The sequence below is a fragment of the Lepidochelys kempii genome, chromosome 5, assembly GCF_965140285.1.
Source record: "Lepidochelys kempii isolate rLepKem1 chromosome 5, rLepKem1.hap1, whole genome shotgun sequence".
Taxonomy (NCBI): Eukaryota; Metazoa; Chordata; order Testudines; family Cheloniidae; genus Lepidochelys; species Lepidochelys kempii.
In genome coordinates this window covers 71,160,097-71,178,118 of record NC_136384.1, presented here as the reverse complement: position 1 = coordinate 71,178,118, position 18,022 = coordinate 71,160,097, and the positions used below count along the sequence as shown (strand labels likewise).

Genomic DNA, 18,022 nt, shown 5'->3' with positions numbered 1-18,022 from the left:
TTTCTCTCTTCCTTGGTGTTTGTCCTCTAGGAACAGAACTGAGACCACTGGCTCATTTCACATAGTGCACCAAAAAGTGCACCATTTCACATAGTACATACCAGGGAAAGTAAAATGGGGATAACATTTCCTTTTTCCCACAGGAGTGTTGTGAGGGGAGTTAGGGGTTTGTAGAGCACTCTGAAGATGTAAAGTGCCATGTAAATTCCAAATTCTACTGAACTGCTGTTGTCAGAAATTCACTTTGCAGAAACAATTAGCTGGGGATTCTAAATGGGTTGAAACAATGGGGAGTCCTTGTGGCACCTTAGAGACTAACAAATTTATTTGGGCATAAGCTTTCGTGGGCTAAAACCCACTTCTTGTTAGTCTCTAAGGTGCCACAAGGATTCCTTGTTGGTTTTGCTGATACAGACTATGGCTACCACTCTGAAATGGTTTGAGAAACTCCTTCCAGCTCCTGTTGACTCAGAGTTTTATATATGTTTAACGTTCCTTCCACAATGAAAAATACAAAGAATTAGGTTTGAATCTGTGTGATGCTAAGGGCCCTCAATACCTCAGAGAGGCAATAAGCACACCAAGGATTGGACCCTTAATGACACACATAACTGCCACCCAGTCTCCTCTTCTCAATCACTGCCACACAAACCTTCTGCTGTCTCCTTCCCTCTGCACATATATGCAGTATAAACAGCGGAATCGTCACCACTTTGGAGGCTGCATTATGTGTTTGCTTCCTCTTCTTCACACAATCTTTTATAGTTACAAAAATGTAGGCATAAAAATGGCTTCTGACACTGAGCAATAACTACAGCTTTATGACATTTGCTGTTTACTAGCAATGATAGAAATTAGCATGGAGATTAATAATCAATACTCAAAATACAATTTTATGAGACTAAAGACACTAGGAATAGGTTTAATTCCAAGGGATGTTTAGTTCCTTTGTTTGCCTGATAAAGATACTGCACAAACAAATGTATGTATGACTTGCATCCTATCATCATTTACGTTACAAGCTAATAGAGTAATCTTGTTGCCTTCATCAATGTCTTCCCATTTCCTTTCGTTTCTATAGTAACAAACATCAGAAAGCATGGTCTGCAATACTGTAACTATTTGCTCTTTCTCTCCCTTTTCTTCTTTATGTTTATTCTCTCCAATCCACATTTACATTTTCATTAGCTAGTGACACTACTTCACAGGTATACAGATTTAACACTAAAAATAACCACTTCAAAGAGTTTGGATACATACAGAAGTTAACAGACAGGTTTACTCAGTGCTTCTTGTCTGATTGGGGCACAAAGACTTTGTCTATACAGCGTTTTGGAGTGAGCGGGGAGCAAGCCTCCCACCCTGGGTCAACAGACTTTCGCTGCTAGCGCTCTATAAATAGCTGTGTAGACAGAGATTTGAAGTTGCAGTTCAGGCTGGAGTTTTCGCTTTGAAGCCCCCCCCTCCCCGAGCTGCAACTTCAAAGTGCTGTCTAAACAGTTATTTTTAGAGTGCTAGTGTGAGGACCAGCAGCTCGAGGCTGAGAGGCTCACTCCTGTTTGTTCCAAAATGCTGTGTAGACACACTCAAAACTGCCGTTAAGTTCAACTGAATATAGCCTATAGACCAAATCCTGCTCTGGAGTCATAGAGTTTAAAGCCAGAAGAGCCCATCAGATCATCTAGTCTGAACTGTATATCACATACCACCACCGCCACCCAGCATCCACACACTAAAAACCTTTCCTGGTGATGGTCTGGAAGTCATCAATAGGCACAAAAGAGTTACACGTGGCCAGGGAGATAAAAGGCAATAAGAAGAGGTTCTTTAGGAGCAAGAGAAAGATGAAGGAAACTGTAGGTCCTCTTCATAGTGGGGAAGATGAGCTAATAACTGAAGGAATCAAGAATGCTGAGGTGTTTAATGACTATTTTGCTTCAGTCTTCACTAAAATGGTTAATGGTGACAAGATACTCAACACAATTAATATCAACAATGGGGAAGGAATGAAAGCCAAAATAGGGAAAGAACAGGTTAAAAATATTTAGATAAATTAGATATATTCAAGTCAGGAGGGCCTGATGATATTCAACCTAGGAGACTTACGGAACTAGCTGAAGCAACCTCTGAACCATTAGTGATATCTTTGAGAGCTCACGGGGCTCCCAGAAGACTGGGGAAGGGAAAACATCACACCTATCTTTAGGGAAACAAAGAGGACCCAGGAATTATAGACCTGTCAATCTAACTTCAATTCCTGGAAAGATACTGGAACAAATTATTAAACAATCAATTTGTAAGCAACTAGAGAATAATAGGATTATAAGAAGTAGCGAGCATGGACTTGTCAAGGACAAATCATGGCAAATCAACCTAACTTCCTTTTTTGACAGGGTTACTGGCCTAGTGGGTGGGGGGAAGTAACAGACATGATATATATCTTGGTTTCATTAAGGCTTTTGACACAGTCCCACATGACATTCTCATAAGCAAACTAGGGAAATGTGGTCTAGATGAAAATATAAGGTGGATGTACAACTAGTTGAAAGACCGTACTCAAAGAGTAGTTATCAATGGTTTACTGTCAAACTGGGAGGGTGTTATCTACTGGACTTTCACAGAGGTCTTTCCTGGGTCTGGCACTATTCAATATTTTCATTAATAACCTCGATAAGGGAGTGGAGGGTATGCTTATAAAATTTGCACATGACACCAAGCTGGAAGGGTCTGCAAGCACTTTGGTGGTCATGATCAGAATTCAAAACAACTCTGATAAATTGGAGAATTGGTCTGAAATCAGCAAGGTGAAATCCAATAAAAACAAATGCACAATTCTTCACTTAGGAAGGAAAAATCAAATGCACAACTACAAAATGGGGCATAACTGGCTAGGCGATAGTACTGTTGAAAAGGATTTGGGGGTAATGGTGGATCAGAGATTGAATATGAGTCAAGGATGTGATGCAATTATGAAAAAGGACAACATTCTGGGTTGTAGTAACAAATATGTTGTATGTAAGATATCCTGCTTTGCTCAGCACTAGTGAGGCCTCCGCTGGAGTACTGTGTCCAGTTCTGGGCGCCACACTTTAGGAAAGATGTGGACAAATGGGAGAGAGTCCAGAGAAGAGCAACAAAAATGATAAAAGGCTTGGAAAACCTGACCTCTGAGGAAAGAATAAAAAAAAAAGTGGACATGTGTAGTCTTGAGAAAAGAAGACTGAGGGGGAGACCTGATAACAGTCTTCAAATATGTTAAGGGCCGTTATAAAAAGGATGGTGATTGACTGTTTTCCATGTCAACTGAAAAGTAGGACAAGAAGTAATCGGCTTAATCCGAAGAAAGGGAGATTTAGGTTAGAAGGTGGGAAAAGCTTTCTAACTCTAAGGACAGTTTAGCTTTGGAGTAGACTTGCAAGGGAGGTTATGGAATCCCCATCATTGGATGTTTTTAAGAACAGGTTGGACAAACACCTGTCAGGGATGGTCTAGGTTTACTGAGTCCTGCCTCAGTGCAGGGAGCTGGACTTGATGACTTCTTGAGGTCCTTTCCAGCCCTACATTTCTATGAGTCTATGATTACTATTATTTATTATTTGTATTGCAATAGTGTCTGGGCCCCAGTCTGGACTTGAGACTTTAGGGCCTCATCCTGCAAGGTTCTTAGCACCCTCAACCTCTACTGACTTCAGTGGGAGTTAAAGATTCTCAGCACCTTACAGGATTGGGACCTCAGTGAGGCTCCAGTGTGGTAGCTAGATGTCGGCAGCAGGCGTAGTGGCATCTCTCCCGCCTGGAAGCTGGGGACAGGCATGATCTGCTGTGTTATTGGCAGTATCTTTACCTACTGCAGGGGAGAGCAGACACACATTGGTAACTCTGTTCTCCTGCAGGGAAGGGGGAATGCATCTACTGTGGCATTTCTAATTCCCAACCCTCCAGGAGGGATAGTGGGGGTCAGCAGGGACATTTCTATTTCCTTTCTTCCTTGCCCTCTGCAAGGAGGAACAGGAAGCAGCATTTCTTTGACACCCATCAATTCCTCTCCTCTGTCCCCTAAATACAAGAAGTCACAGGGCTCAAGAAAAAGATCCTAAAACTCTGACTCCAACAATAAATTGAGTATTCTAACAGCAGGGTCTGGAACAGTTCAGTTCTTTATGCAGCAATGACCATCTTTGTGGTGCCCTCTATGAAATGAGCCAATGGTCTCAGTTGTGTTCCTAGCGGGCAAGTGCCGGCATCACAGTTTACCAGCTGTTATTGGATGTTCCCAGTGCATCTTGTCTTCCAAGTGCTCGGTAGCTCTTTTCTCTTAACATTCGTCCCAGGAGTTAGCTAGGGCATGATGGTAAGACTTACTGTATGCTAACTGCTATGATTGCCTTTTTAAATTTTTTCCAAGATTGGTAACACATTTGCTTTTTCTTTAATTGAAGAGTTTTGCTCCCATATACTGGTGCAAGGATGGCTTTGTATTTTGTCCTTTCTGCCTGTACACTGTGAGTTATCTATGTTTGGGATGCAAGCCAGTTAAAAATGTATGGTTACACTTTTCTATTACATATTAAGCATACAGAAATTACAGTCAGCTGTGTTCATTTTGTGGCTGACTTATTTTCTCCCCAAAGCACTGGGCATACTACATTCAGCACTTAATTATTCATAGACTATTAGCATTACAGTTTCCTGATTCAGATCAGGACCTCTTCTCCTACTCGGCAGCTTGGCAACCTATTTTTGTCTGAGTATGATTCTCTGTGACTTTCTGTTTAATTTTCAGCATCCATGCTTTTTCTTTATATTCGAGTTAGTTGTGCCTTCTGTTATTAAAAGCCTCAGGCTTGTGGTGTATGATGTGTTATGATTTATTTCCTTTTACTGAAATGCTGTGAAATCTAATACGAAAACCCACTACATACAATTTAAAAATGTAACATTACATTAAAAGCAGGTGTTGCCAGCAGTAATATATTATTTTCACATTATCGTTTGTATTATTGCAATGTCATTTTATAATTATGATTGACTATTTAAACAGTTTAATTAAACTCTACTTGCAAATGGTGTATTCAGTTTGGGCCTATTGCTGCAAAACTGAAGTCAATAGTAGCTTTGCCATTGACTTCCATGGATTCAAGATCAACCATTTGAAGAAAGGGCTTCTTCCATGCCAGAATCCATCTTTCCTCTGAATTCAGTAATTAGAGCTAAATTTTCAGACAATAGAGGCTGACTTCAGCAAAGGTAAAAATATGGGTGCATCTGTATTTGTACATGCAAATAAGTGATTATGCATGCAAATAACTGCTCGCATATGCAATTACTTGATTTGTATGCAAAAATATGGGGTAAACATTTTTCCATAGCCAAGTCAACTTTCACTTTTGGAAAATGTAAACTTTAGTGAAGAAAAAGGAAACATACCAGAACAATATAGCTAACACATGACTCATTTTATAAACTGCATGCTTAGTGCCCATGATTAATACAAGGTAAAACAGTGTCATTAAGACTCTTAAGAGAACTTTGGTCAAGGCCTGTCCAATATCATAACATAAAAACAACATAAATATTGAATAACCTAAATTGAATAACTACTGAAGCAATAAAAGTTGTAGCTGCTATGTATTATACTTCATGGGTTACAGTCAGAAGCCAAATTTTGCATCCAAAGTTACATATACAATCGTGCACCTAATTTGTTCATGCGGTTATTATGACTGCACATGCATATTAGGCATTTATGAAAATAAATGGCCAGCTAGATGTTATTGTGCAGGCAAGCCCCCAGTTTGCATACATAAATGCAGTACCTTTGTATCGAAATCATGGATACAACTACCTGAAAAAAATTGTGTCTTGCATGCCTCCCAGCCTTTAGAGCTGGGCAGCTGGAGAGCAGTGGCTGCTGGCCAGGAGCCCAGCTCTGAAGGCAGAGTAGCCGCCCCAGCAGCAGCCCAGAAGTAAGGATGGCATGGTATGGTATTGCCACCCTTACTTCTGCTCTGCTACCTGCAGAGCTGGGCCCTCAGTCAGCAGTGAACACTCTCTGGCCACTCAGCTCTGAAGACAGCAGCGCAGAAAAAAGGATGGCATGGTATGGTATTGCAACCCTTGCTTTTGCACTGCTGCTGGCTAGGGGTGCTGCCTTCAGAGCTGGGTGCCTGGCCAACAGCCACCACCCTCCGGCCACCCAGCTCTGAAGGCAGCACAGAAGTAAGGGTGGCAATACTGCAGCCCCCCTAAAATAACCTTGTGACCCCCCTGCAACTCCCTTTTGGATCAGAATCCCCAATTTGAGAAATGCTGGTCTCCTCTGTGAAATCTGGATAAAAGCACATGAAAGACCAGATTTCACAAAGGGAGAGCAGATTTCACGGTCCGTGATGCAATTTTTTATTGCTGTGAATTTGGTAGGGCCCTATGTATAAGTGGAATATTATTGTATAATGTATTAATTTGTATTCCACATCAGAGTACTTTCATGTAAATTATGAAATTATATTAGAAAATGCACTGGAATATTGGTTCATGTGGCTTGGAACTATAGAGTATGTATGTTTTTGAAAAATTAACACTGATGCCAGCTTCTGAATTCTAGTTTTTGATTTAAGCTGTTCAGGGGCTTTGTCAATATTAAGAAACTTGCATTTGCCAAACACAGAAACTGGAAAATGTAAATAGTCTCTGAATCAAAGTCTAAGTCCAATATATAATAAGTAATAAAGGAACATACCACAGTACCCTGGAGTTCCACAAACTGTCTTCATGGTCACTTGATCTTCCACAATCTTGGAAAGCCCAAAATCAGCTGTCAAGATTTGTAGAAACATAAAATAAAAGTTTTATTGTCTGCTTGTAACTGTGTAAAGTGAGCATAGATTCAACAGGGAGAAGTACTTCACTTTTCTTTTTGAAAACACTACATTTAAGAAAAATCACTGTCATTTTAAGGAACAAATTAAAAGAAAAATTACTTCAAAAGAATTGCATGGAAACAAAATTATACAGAAGCAGAATTTGTGTTGATGGATTAAATCCTCTTGCTCTAAGCTCACCAAAATATTTTTAAAGTACAACTTGTGCTAGCTTCCCTAAAGACAATGGAACATACAGTAGTCAGCAAGGAAGAGTCAGATGCAGAGTCAATCATGTACTCAGAACTTCTGATCGGAGCATGAAATACAAAATACTATGAATACAAAATAAATAAATACAACAGAGAAGATGTTTAAAAACTGAAGAAGGTATATTTTATAAAATAGAGCACTATCCAAGTCACACAAATGAGAGTCATTCTTGTCAGTTGCCAGCTTGTGCAGATCAAGGAGTGACTGGTTCACATTCTTTTCCAGGTGCAAGGCACACTCCATTCCTGTCAACCTATTCTCCCAATCATCACGATCTGGTTTCTTGACGTCCTGCAAAAAGATGTGACCACCCCTCTAGTTCTGTAGAGTATTGTAGAGTATTTTCAAGAAAATAGGGCCTTCGTTCTGATGATGTACTTAGTCCACTGGTTCCTTTGGAAGATAAATTATTTTCCAAATGGATGATTTTGTACTGTTAGAGAAATGTGTGTCTTTCAGTTCTGAAACACATCACCCAGCTACTGGCAGGTCAGAAATTCTAATTACCCAATTCGCCTGTAAAACAGAAGGACAGTAACTTTTTTCTGAGATCATTCCAAAAACACTGTTCCTGGTAGTGCTCTTTCTAGGAGTGACCCTGGATACATTGGGTTGAAGAGCTACCACTTTGGACTTTGACTTTTTCAGATCTTATCAACTAAGTGGGAAGTGGTGTGAGGTTTGATCCTACAAGGAACTGAACCTTTGAGCTACAATCCAGAAAAGCATTGAAGCAAGTGCTTAACTTTAAGCATGTGAGTTATCCCATTGTTTTAAATAGAACTACTGGTGTACTCAAAGTTACACCTCTGCTTAAGTGACTTGCTAGATCAGAGCCAGAGCCCTGAGCACCTTGGATCAAGCCTTTGGGTAGTATTTCAATAGCAGATTTCCAAGGAAAACCTAGGCTTTGCCAGAAGGGGGTGTCAGCAACTCTGCATGTGGCACCCTTCCCTCTGAATAAATACTGAGCAGCCAGGAGCAGCACGTTGTCATAGGTGGCACTTGCATGTCCCATCTTTCAAATGAGATTAGAACTGAAGGCCTAACCAATTGTATTTCTTTTCCTATGAATGATCTTAGTATCTTTGTCATCATCCAAACTGGAATTTGAACATCTGCCTTAAAAACTCCAGAATATAGTTTGTTGGTTTGCTTTTGTTTAACATGAATTTAAGTGTGAGTACTCTGAGCTGAGAACAAGAAGATAACAGTTGATATTGTGTTTTGAAAATGCAGATTTAGTATAGACTCATAAAATATCAGGGTTGGAAGGGACCTCTGGAGGTCATCTAGTCCAACCCCCTGCTCAAAGCAGGACCAATCCCCAACCAAATCATTCCAGCCAGGGCTTTGTCAAGCCTGACCTTAAAAACTTCTAAGGAAGGAGATTCCACCACCTCCCTAGGTAACGCATTCCAGTGTTTCACCACCCTCCTAGTGAAAAAGTTTTTCCTAAAATCCAGCCTAAACCTCCCCCACTGCAACTTGAGACCATTATTCCTCGTTCTGTCATCTGCTACTACTGAGAATAGTCTAGATCCATCCTCTTTGGAACCCCCTTTCAGATAGCTGAAAGCAGCTATTAAATCCCCCTTCATTCTTCTCTTCCTCAGACTAAACAATCCCAGTTCCCTCAGCCTCTCCTCATCAGTCATGTGTTCCAGTCCCCTAATCATTTTTGTTGACCTCTGCTGGACTCTTTCCAATTTTTCCACATCCTTCTTGTAGTGTGGGGCCCAAAACTGGACACAGTACTCCAGATGAGGCCTCACCAATGTCGAATAGAGGGGAACGGTCATGTCCCTCAATCTGCTGGCAATGCCCCTACTTATACAACCCAAAATGCCATTGGCTTTCTTGGCAACAAGGGCACACTATTGACTCATATCCAGCTTCTCGTCTACTGTAATCCCTAGGTCCTTTTCTGCAGAACTGCTGCCTAGCCATTTGGTCCCTAGTCTGTAGTGGTGCATGGGATTCTTCCGTCCTAAGTGCAGGACTCTGCACTTGTCCTTGTCGAACCTCATCAGATTTCTTTTGGCCCAATCCTCTAATTTGTCTAGGTCCCTCTGTATCCTATCCCTACCCTCCAGCATATCTACCTCTCCTCCCAGGTTAGTGTCATCTGCAAACTTGCTGAGGGTGCAATCCACACCATCCTCCAGATCATTAATGAAGATATTGAACAAAACCGGCCCCAGGACCTTAGGGGCACTCCAGTTGATACCGGCTGCCAACTAGACATGGAACCATTGATCACTACCTGTTGAGCCCGACAATCTAACCAGCTTTCTATCCATCTTATAGTCCATTCATCCAGCCCATACTTCTTTAACTTGCTGGCAAGAATACTGTGGGAGACAGTGTCAAAAGCTTTGCTAAAATCAAGGAACAACACGTCCACTGCTTTCCCTTCATCCACAGAGCCCGTTATCTCATCATAGAAGGCAATTAGATTAGTCAGGCATGACTTGCCCTTGGTGAATCCATGCTGACTGTTTCTGATCACTTTCCTCTCCTCTAAGTGCTTCAGAATTGATTCCTTGAGGACATGCTCCATGATTTTTCCAGGGACTGAGGTGAGGCTGACTGGCCTGTAGTTCCCAGGATCCTCCTTCTTCCGTTTTTAAAAGATGGACACTACATTAGCCTTTTTCCAGCCGTCCGGGACCTCCCCCGATCGCCATGAGTTTTCAAAGATAATGGCCAATGGCTCTGCAATCACATCTGCCAACTCCTTTAGCACTCTCGGAATCAGCGCATCCGGCCCCATGGACTTGTGCTCGTCCAGCTTTTCTAAATCGTCCCGAACCACTTCTTTCTCCACAGAGGGCTGGTCACCTCCTCCCCATGCTGTGCTGCCCAGTGCAGTAGTCTGGGAGCTGACCTTGTTCGTGAAGACAGAGGCAAAAAAAGCATTGAGTACATTAGCTTTTTCCACATCGTCTGTCACTAGGTTGCCTCCCTCATTCAGTAAGAGGCCCACACTTTCCTTGACTTTCTTCTTGTTGCTAACATACCTGAAGAAACCCTTCTTGTTACTCTTAACATCTCTTGCTAGCTGAAACTCCAGGTGTGATTTGGCCTTCCTGATTTCACTCCTGCATGGCCGAGCAATATTTTTATACTCTTCCCTGGTCATTTGTCCAATCGTCCACTTCTTGTAATCTTCATTTTTGTTTCTAAGATCAGCAAGGATTTCACCGTTAAGCCAAGGTGGTTGCCTGCCATATTTACTATTCTTTCTACACATCGGGATGGTTTGTCCCTGTAACCTCAATAAGGATTCTTTAAAATACAGCCAGCTCTCCTGGACTCCTTTCCCCCTCATGTTATTCTCCCAGGGGATCCTGCCCATCAGTTCCCTGAGGTTGCCAAAGTCTGCTTTTCTGAAGTCCAGGATCCATATTCTGCTGCTCTCCTTTCTTCCCTGTGTCAGGATCCTGAACTCAACCATCTCATGGTCCCTGCCTCCCAGGTTCCCATCCACTTTTGCTTCCCCTACTAATTCTTCCCGGTTTGTGAGCAGCAGGTCAAGAAGAGCTCTGCCCCTAGTTGGTTCCTCCAGCACTTGCACCAGGAAATTGTCCCCTACACTTTCCAAAAACTTGATTGTCTGTGCACCGCTGTATTACTCTCCCAGCAGATATCAGGGTGATTGAAGTCTGCCATGAGAACCAGGGCCTGCGATCTAGTAACTTCCGTTAGTTGCCGGAAGAAAGCCTCGTCCACCTCATTCCCCTGGTCCGGTGGTCTAGTAGATATCGTGGGCTGTACAAGAGCAGTGGCCAATTAGCCACTTGGCCAATGGGGCCCATGCTCAGGGGCCCCGGCCAATTGGGGCCTCCCAGAAAAATGGGCATCCCCATTCCCCTGGCACACTTGCTAGGGGGCGGGGTAGGGGCGCAGGGGCTTGCCCCATTCCTTTTGCCAGCCTGGTGCTTCTGCTGGGGAGTGGGGGAAGCCCCAGTGCCCTAATCCCCCTCCCTGGCAGGAGCACTGGGCAGGCAAGGTGGGGCAAACGCCTCCGCCCCAACCCCGCTCCCTGGCAGGAGCGCCATGGGAGACTGCAGGTGAAAAGGGTGAGGAGGAGCCCCCACTTGCTCTGACCCAGGGTCCCACAGAACCCTAATCTGCCTCTGCCTGCCTGGGACTCTGAGAACATATTTGGTTTTCTAGCCCATGCGGAAGCCTATGTCACTGCATCTTCACTTTTGGGAAGAGATGTCTCCTTATAAAAGAGAGGGCTCAGAAATCCTTTTTCTTTTCTTTACAATATGTACAAGTCAGATCTCTTTCAGTTATCACATCAGCAATGCCACAGCCTACATGGCTCATCAATTAGCATTCTGCTACTTTCTCCTTTATCATAGTATGCCACTGGCCTGCCATAAACTGGCACACAAACTGTAGATTCCCAACATAGAAGTGGTGAATATTCATATCTCAGAGGCTTAGGGTCTGACTTTCAAAGGTGCTGAGCACCCAGAGCTCCTACTGACTCCAGCTGCAGTTGCAAGTGCTCGGCGCTGCTGAAAATCAGGCCCTCAGTGAATGCCCTCTACGCCCTGGTTTGTGACAAACTCTGCCAATTCAGGTCAGCTTGTAGCTTATCTGGTTTCTTCCCACCCTTTTTCATACTGCCACCTATGCCTGGAATAACTTCTCTAATCTGTGCCATACAACCTATCTCTCCTCCTTCAAGTTCCTCAAAACTCACTCCTTTTGGCTTGCTTTCATCGCTTACCTCCACCTTTGCACTCTCATTCATATTTGTCCCAAAATTGTAATATATTGTCTAACAAAAAAGGAACTAACAAGTGGTGTATGTAGCTAGAGTCTGATCTCATAATCTTTCCCTGCTGTGATCTTCACCCTCCCAAATCCCATTCTTCCTGTGTTTGTCATCTCTTGAGGTATTTCGCCTAATTTAGGCTGTAAACTCCTCAGGGCAGGGATCTGTCTTTTATTTATTTTTGAAGGACAGTGCACAGCTGTGCTGCTGTATAAAGAATGGACCTGTTCATCTGGATATCATTGCTAAAATAGAATACAATAATGGGGAGAAGAGAGGAGACACATGTGAAACACACAAAATAATACCAGTACAAGGGAAGGACGGGACGTGTATAGGGAGTGCTGCTCACCTATTTTTAATGGTGCATCTGGCGCTGGTGTTGCATACAGGAGATTCTCTGGCTTCAGATCACGGTGAACAATCCCATTTGCATGCAGGTACTAGAAGGGAAAAATCAAAGTGTCTAAGTCATAGTACGAAAGAAGCTTTTTCCTAATCCTCTATAGTTACAGTCTACTGACTAATATTTCATGACAAGAGACAACCCAATTAACCAGATTTGAAAAAATTGTTTACAAAACTTCTCAGCATGAGACACTTGAATACAGTTTGTCATCTGAACAAGAAACTGAAAACTAAAACAGAGAGAGCATCAGCTCTCATGGTTGAGAAGGAAAACCATCCCTGAGGGGCTTATTGACCATTTAAAATACAATGGTAACATCTCTAGGGGTTAATGTTAAGATAATAGATGCTGAGATATTGAAATCTGAAGCATCAGAAAAGCATTAGGCAGCTTTGTACGTTAAATCATTCTAAGAGGTCAGAACTTGGTCACCCAACTACTGAACCACACATAAACTTTGATGAGAACAAGCATAGTGGAGAACTTAGCATGTGCAGTGCTTTAAAAATAAAATCTTTACTTTCTACAGCAGACGGATGGATTATAATACTCCACAGGCCTGAAACCTTGGTTTCACATGCTCATGGCTTTCTCAAAAGCTGTCATGGTTTTGGGTTGAAAATGTCAAGGCTTCATCTTATCCCATTTTTCTGAGTGGAAAATTTGGGCAAAATCAGTTCAGCTCTTTTTTAGTTGTCCGAGTGTGGAATCATAGATCTCTTGTTACAAGTTAGTAACAAATTTTATTTCTATTGATGAAAAAAAAAAAAAGCCTCTGTCTTCTTCAGCACAAAGACACTGGGCAGCCAGATTCACACCTTCAGGAAGGAGGCCACTAGCTTCCTCTCTTCCAGAGCTACTTTGCTCCAAGCAGCTCTGCTCTTTAAGGTTCTGCAACGCATGTAGTTGCCTTCCTTCCCTCCTTATGATCTGGGCCAACTGTCACATACAGATTGAGTTCCTGGCATACAACCAGTACACCCAGGGCCTTCTGAGCTTATGCCCTGATTGCAAAATCAGTCCCTTACTTGGTAAATACCCTGGGCCTGACTGTCCTCTTGTTTACACCATTTTTTGGGGGGGGAAAGGGGGGCCGGGTTTGGTTTTTTTTTTTACTAGTGAAACTCCAGTAACTTCAACCAGGGTAAGTGAAAGGAGCATCTAAGCCCCAATATTTTCAATATGTAGTACAATGGTTATTTGTACTTGTAGGCTACTTGATAGTTACACTCAGGCCTTGTCTACATGTGAAAATTGTACCAATTTAACTAACTTTGTTTTGAAACTGATTTCGTTAAATCGGTGCAGTCACCTTATGTGCACACTCATTTCAGTTTAAGGCGATAGTGATTTGGCTTCAGTTGATTCCTCACTGATTTAGTTTAATCAGTACAATTTTTTTGTAGAAACAATGCCTTGGTACTGTAGGTCCAAAGTTAATTATCATGAAAGCTGTGCTTTGAATTAAAAGACAGAAACAATTATATACACATTGTAATTACCATGCACAGCAAACACCCTGCCCCTACCTTCTATTTACTAACTATGACATTTAATGGTCAACAGTTACCATGAAAATAAAGAGACCAGGGGGAGGATCATGGTCCAGTGGATAAGTCACAAGCCTGGTCTGTTTCAGGCTCTCCCAGGAACTCACTTTGTGACCTTGGACTCCATGATTCACCTCAGTTTCCTCATCTCTAAAACAGGGATGATATTTGTGTAATAGGGTTTTAGGTCTGTGAATGAAAACTGCTGAGAGTATATGGTACTATATGATAGTTTATAATTACATTTGCTCTCTATAAGACAAAGAGATATTCAGCTATTAACCAAATAGTCTTGCTTGCACTTTCTTCTAATTTTCAGTAAATGGTTCTAGAATGTAAAAGACGGTTGTTCACTGTTTGCAGCTTCATTAATCTGTGTTACCACCATAAACTGTTAAGTAGAAAATTTGTATTTACCTCACAGCATTGTATTTCCATAGCAACATTACTTTGATATATTCAGATTCAGTAAAGTCCTGTAGCATCTGTGTACTAAAGTACGTGATTTACTTGTCAAGTAACAGTAATTAGTCTCTTCAGAGGTGCGTTACAATAAACAAGAACAGGATGAATTACTAATGTAACAATTGAAAAGGAGAAACACAAAAAGAACAATGCAAGATCATGAAAAGGGCATAATTTCAGTGAAAAGGTCTTTTTGAGCATACATATGGATTTACACTGTATTGAAATTATGCTGATAATCATTCTTACAAACGAAAGTCAGACAAAACTTAATCTACTAGCATTTAAGGTGAGTGGGTAGAAGGGAATTTGAAATGAGTTGTTTGTGGTTTAAAAAACTCCCAATCCACAAGTGTGAGAGTGCAGATCAGGTATTTTGCACCCAGCTAACCACTTTCATGAGCAAATGTGGGCTGTGTGTGGAAACCAGTGGGCCTGGCAGACTTTTGTAGGTTCGTAAAAAGTTTGATCTTTAGGATATGTCTACGCTGCAATTAAAAACCCGGGGTGACCTGTGCCAGCTGACTTGGCTAAGGGGCTGTTTAATTGCCATGCAGACATTCGGGCTTGGGTTGCAGCCACAACTCTAGGACCCTGCAAGATGGGAGGGTCCCAGACCTCCGGAGCCCAGAAGTCTATGCTACAATTAAACAGCCATGCAGTCTGAGCCCCATGAGCCTGAGTCAGCTGGCACTGGCCAGCCACGGGTGTCTAATCGCAGTGTAGACATACCTTGAATGTTTCATTCAGAAACTTTTAGAACTGGGCAATCTGGAATCAGCCCTGTTTGGGGGAATACTACAGGGCACTGTCTAATTCAAGTTTTATTTGACTTGGTATAACAATCTAAATACAAATTATTTACTGAGTATTTTTGTTTTGTCTAGTCATATCCAAACAACTCCCCGTTGCAGTGCTTGCAACTCTACATTGCATCATTGTTACAGTGACCAGACTTTCGGCGGGAAAGCTGGGACACCTGACATGAGCAGGGAGGTGGGTGTGCAAAGGATGACTTTGTGGCGTTTCGAGGTTTCATGCATAGTATGGTGAGAGAGAAGAATGAGCCCTCCCTGCCTCCCCAGCTCTTTTCTCAGTCAAGCAATCTTCCTCTTTCCCTGCTACCTGATGGACTTGACTGAAGGGGAGGTGATGGCTTGGCTTGATGAGATTTGTATGAAAGAGAGGTCACTGGAAGGCCTCAGGGAAGAGGTAAAGTAAGATATCAACATGCGTCAGACCTAGAGGTTCTTCATGTACGTGCTCAGTCAATTTCACCAGTTCAAGTGGCCAGTAACACTTTCAGTTGGGCCAGGGGGGTTCAGTTTGCAGGGGGTTACAACACTTGAAAAATGCACCATTTTAAAAACCAAACATTTACAACAGAGCCTATGAATGGGGACATTCCTGCTTATTAGGAACACAGTCACCCAAATAGTACACAAGAACCAGAAAGAAAAGCAAACAAAAAAACACAGAGAAATTAACTAGAAACAAAAGTGACTATTTTAATTGTCTAAGCTGATTGAAATGCACATAAATGCATAAATGGTGAAAATAATATATTCATGTGATGGGGTACACTACCAACCCCACACTGAAAGGGTTAATGAGACTCTGTGGGCACAATCAGCCAAACCCTACTACCCCTGTAGTCAGTGTTGAACCTGAAGAGAGGAGGCCTGGCTCAGTCTCCACACAGAATAATGACCACAAAGAGTTGTTTATTTTTGTAAAGCCATTGGGCAGGGACTGTCTTCCTATGCCTGTACAATGCCCAGCACACCTAAGCACTACTGAATAAAAAAAAAATCATATTGATGATGATAAATAGTCTTTGCCCATTGGATCAACCCTGGGGGAGCAGAATCCTCTTCTTTAGCAGGTGAAGAAGCACTAGTGCAACTACTCAGTGGCCACCTTAATTGCCTGTCAGCTGTGGAAACATCAGTTGTGACATACCTTTCCCCTCCAAATAAAGGAATTTTAGCCATGAGTCTACATAGCTTTCACCCATTGGCTTTGCTCTGTCTACTCTCCCAGCCCTGTCCTGCTCCCAGCCCTTATGTGCACTGCTACAGAATGTACTGCCTCAGAGAACTAGTCTGTGGCGCACAGGGCAGTCCCTTGCATTGCCTCTTCAAAGTCTATCTACCCCCCACATAACAGAACGGCACTTGTTCGCTAGCCCAAGTGCGGTTGGATTTACCCCACGGGGTGTTGAGCAAACTTCAGGAACCCAGGAGGGTACTGCAGTATAAATTTGATATAATCTCAGAAGATCTGGGGTAAATATATTTTAGGATTCAGAGTGTCAAATGGATTATTGTTGGTTGTTAAACTCTGATATGCTCAGCACTGTACAAGACAAAAATAAAGTCAGACCCTTACCCCGTCTACTCTATATAATGCAGATAGGCTTTCTCCTAGTTTTTAATTCATGCAACACATAGTACCAACTTATGATTGGCACATGCCCATGTCTCCTTAAAGGTGACATGAAAAGAAAATACCATTGATTTTCTGCCCCACTCCCCATTTTTTTGCTTCTTTATGAGACCTGACAGCTTCTTTTATACCTCAAAAATTCAAGTCTCATCTAGCCTGAAAGATCTGATGACTAGATGACTAGTGAAATTATGACAACATCACAAGAATCATGAGTCTGAAAGATGAGGAACTGTTAAGAGCAAGGAAACTCTGGTTTTGCTTATTTATATTGGCACCTAATTCACTTTAATGTCTAACAAACAATGTAGAGAAAGAATGTTTTGGTTGAACACTCAATACTCCTGCACCTACAGTTGGTGACAACTCCCAGTAGGCATTGATTTAGCTGTGGGAAGAAGTGGGTGACACTGGGCTTCAATGTAAGCTTTTATATGATGCTATGTGCCAATGCTTCAGAGTATTTTTGTATAGAATATATATATAGTCTTGTAATACCTGTCTGCCACTTTAGTGAGTATTTAATTCACTCAGAGAAGTTAAAAGGGAGAAGTTTTTATAGCCTCTATTTCTGCTATTTTGCTACAGAATATTTTTAGGACTTTCACATGGAAGCTATTACTATATCAAGGCTGCAGGATACAGGAGAGTGGAACAAAAACCATGGGTTCCAGTTCAGCATTGGCTCTCCATAGCTAAAAATGCTACTAAAGCTCTGAATTCTCTTTAAAAAATGAAAAGAATGTTCTTTTTCTCTGATTTCAGGGATGTCTAGACTTGTAATTAAGCTTTTTCTATGGCTCTAACAAAAGTGTGTCATTGTGTAATGAAAGTCACAGCATCGTAATTTAGTTTAATTACAGCTACATGATATTTGATGGGCATATGGGTAATTGATAATGCCCCTGGAACAGCTAGGAGAAAGTATAAAGAACCTTTTAAAGAACCTTACAGGACCAAGGAGGCCCATTCATTAAGTGAAAAAGATTCTTCTTTTCTATTCCCTTTTCTGTTGGTAATATTATTCTGATTGTTTTTTATGTAAACAGGCGATGTCTCTAAAATGGCAGAACAAGATTCCAGTTAATTCTGCTTAAAACACCATGCTGCACAAATCACACTATATAGAGAAAGACAAGCCTTTATCTTTCAAAATGCACTCCCTGGATTACATACTTCCATACTGACCTAGACTTCAAAAACCTTTTCAAGTAGTGAA

The 18,022-nt window shown here is 41.9% G+C and overlaps 1 protein-coding gene across 5 annotated transcripts in view; it reads right to left on the bottom strand.

Moving 5' to 3' along the window:
• CAMK4 (calcium/calmodulin dependent protein kinase IV) overlaps positions 1 to 18,022 on the bottom strand; it is a 291,927-nt gene that overhangs the window by 34,330 nt on the left and 239,575 nt on the right. For all 5 annotated transcript variants that reach the window (XM_073344679.1, XM_073344680.2, XM_073344683.2 and 2 more), the window contains 2 exons: positions 12,284 to 12,374; positions 6,740 to 6,814 (listed from right to left, as the gene is read on the bottom strand). In XM_073344679.1, the coding sequence (XP_073200780.1) occupies positions 6,740 to 6,814; positions 12,284 to 12,374 (166 nt within the window). The remainder of the gene's footprint in view (positions 1 to 6,739; positions 6,815 to 12,283; positions 12,375 to 18,022) is intronic.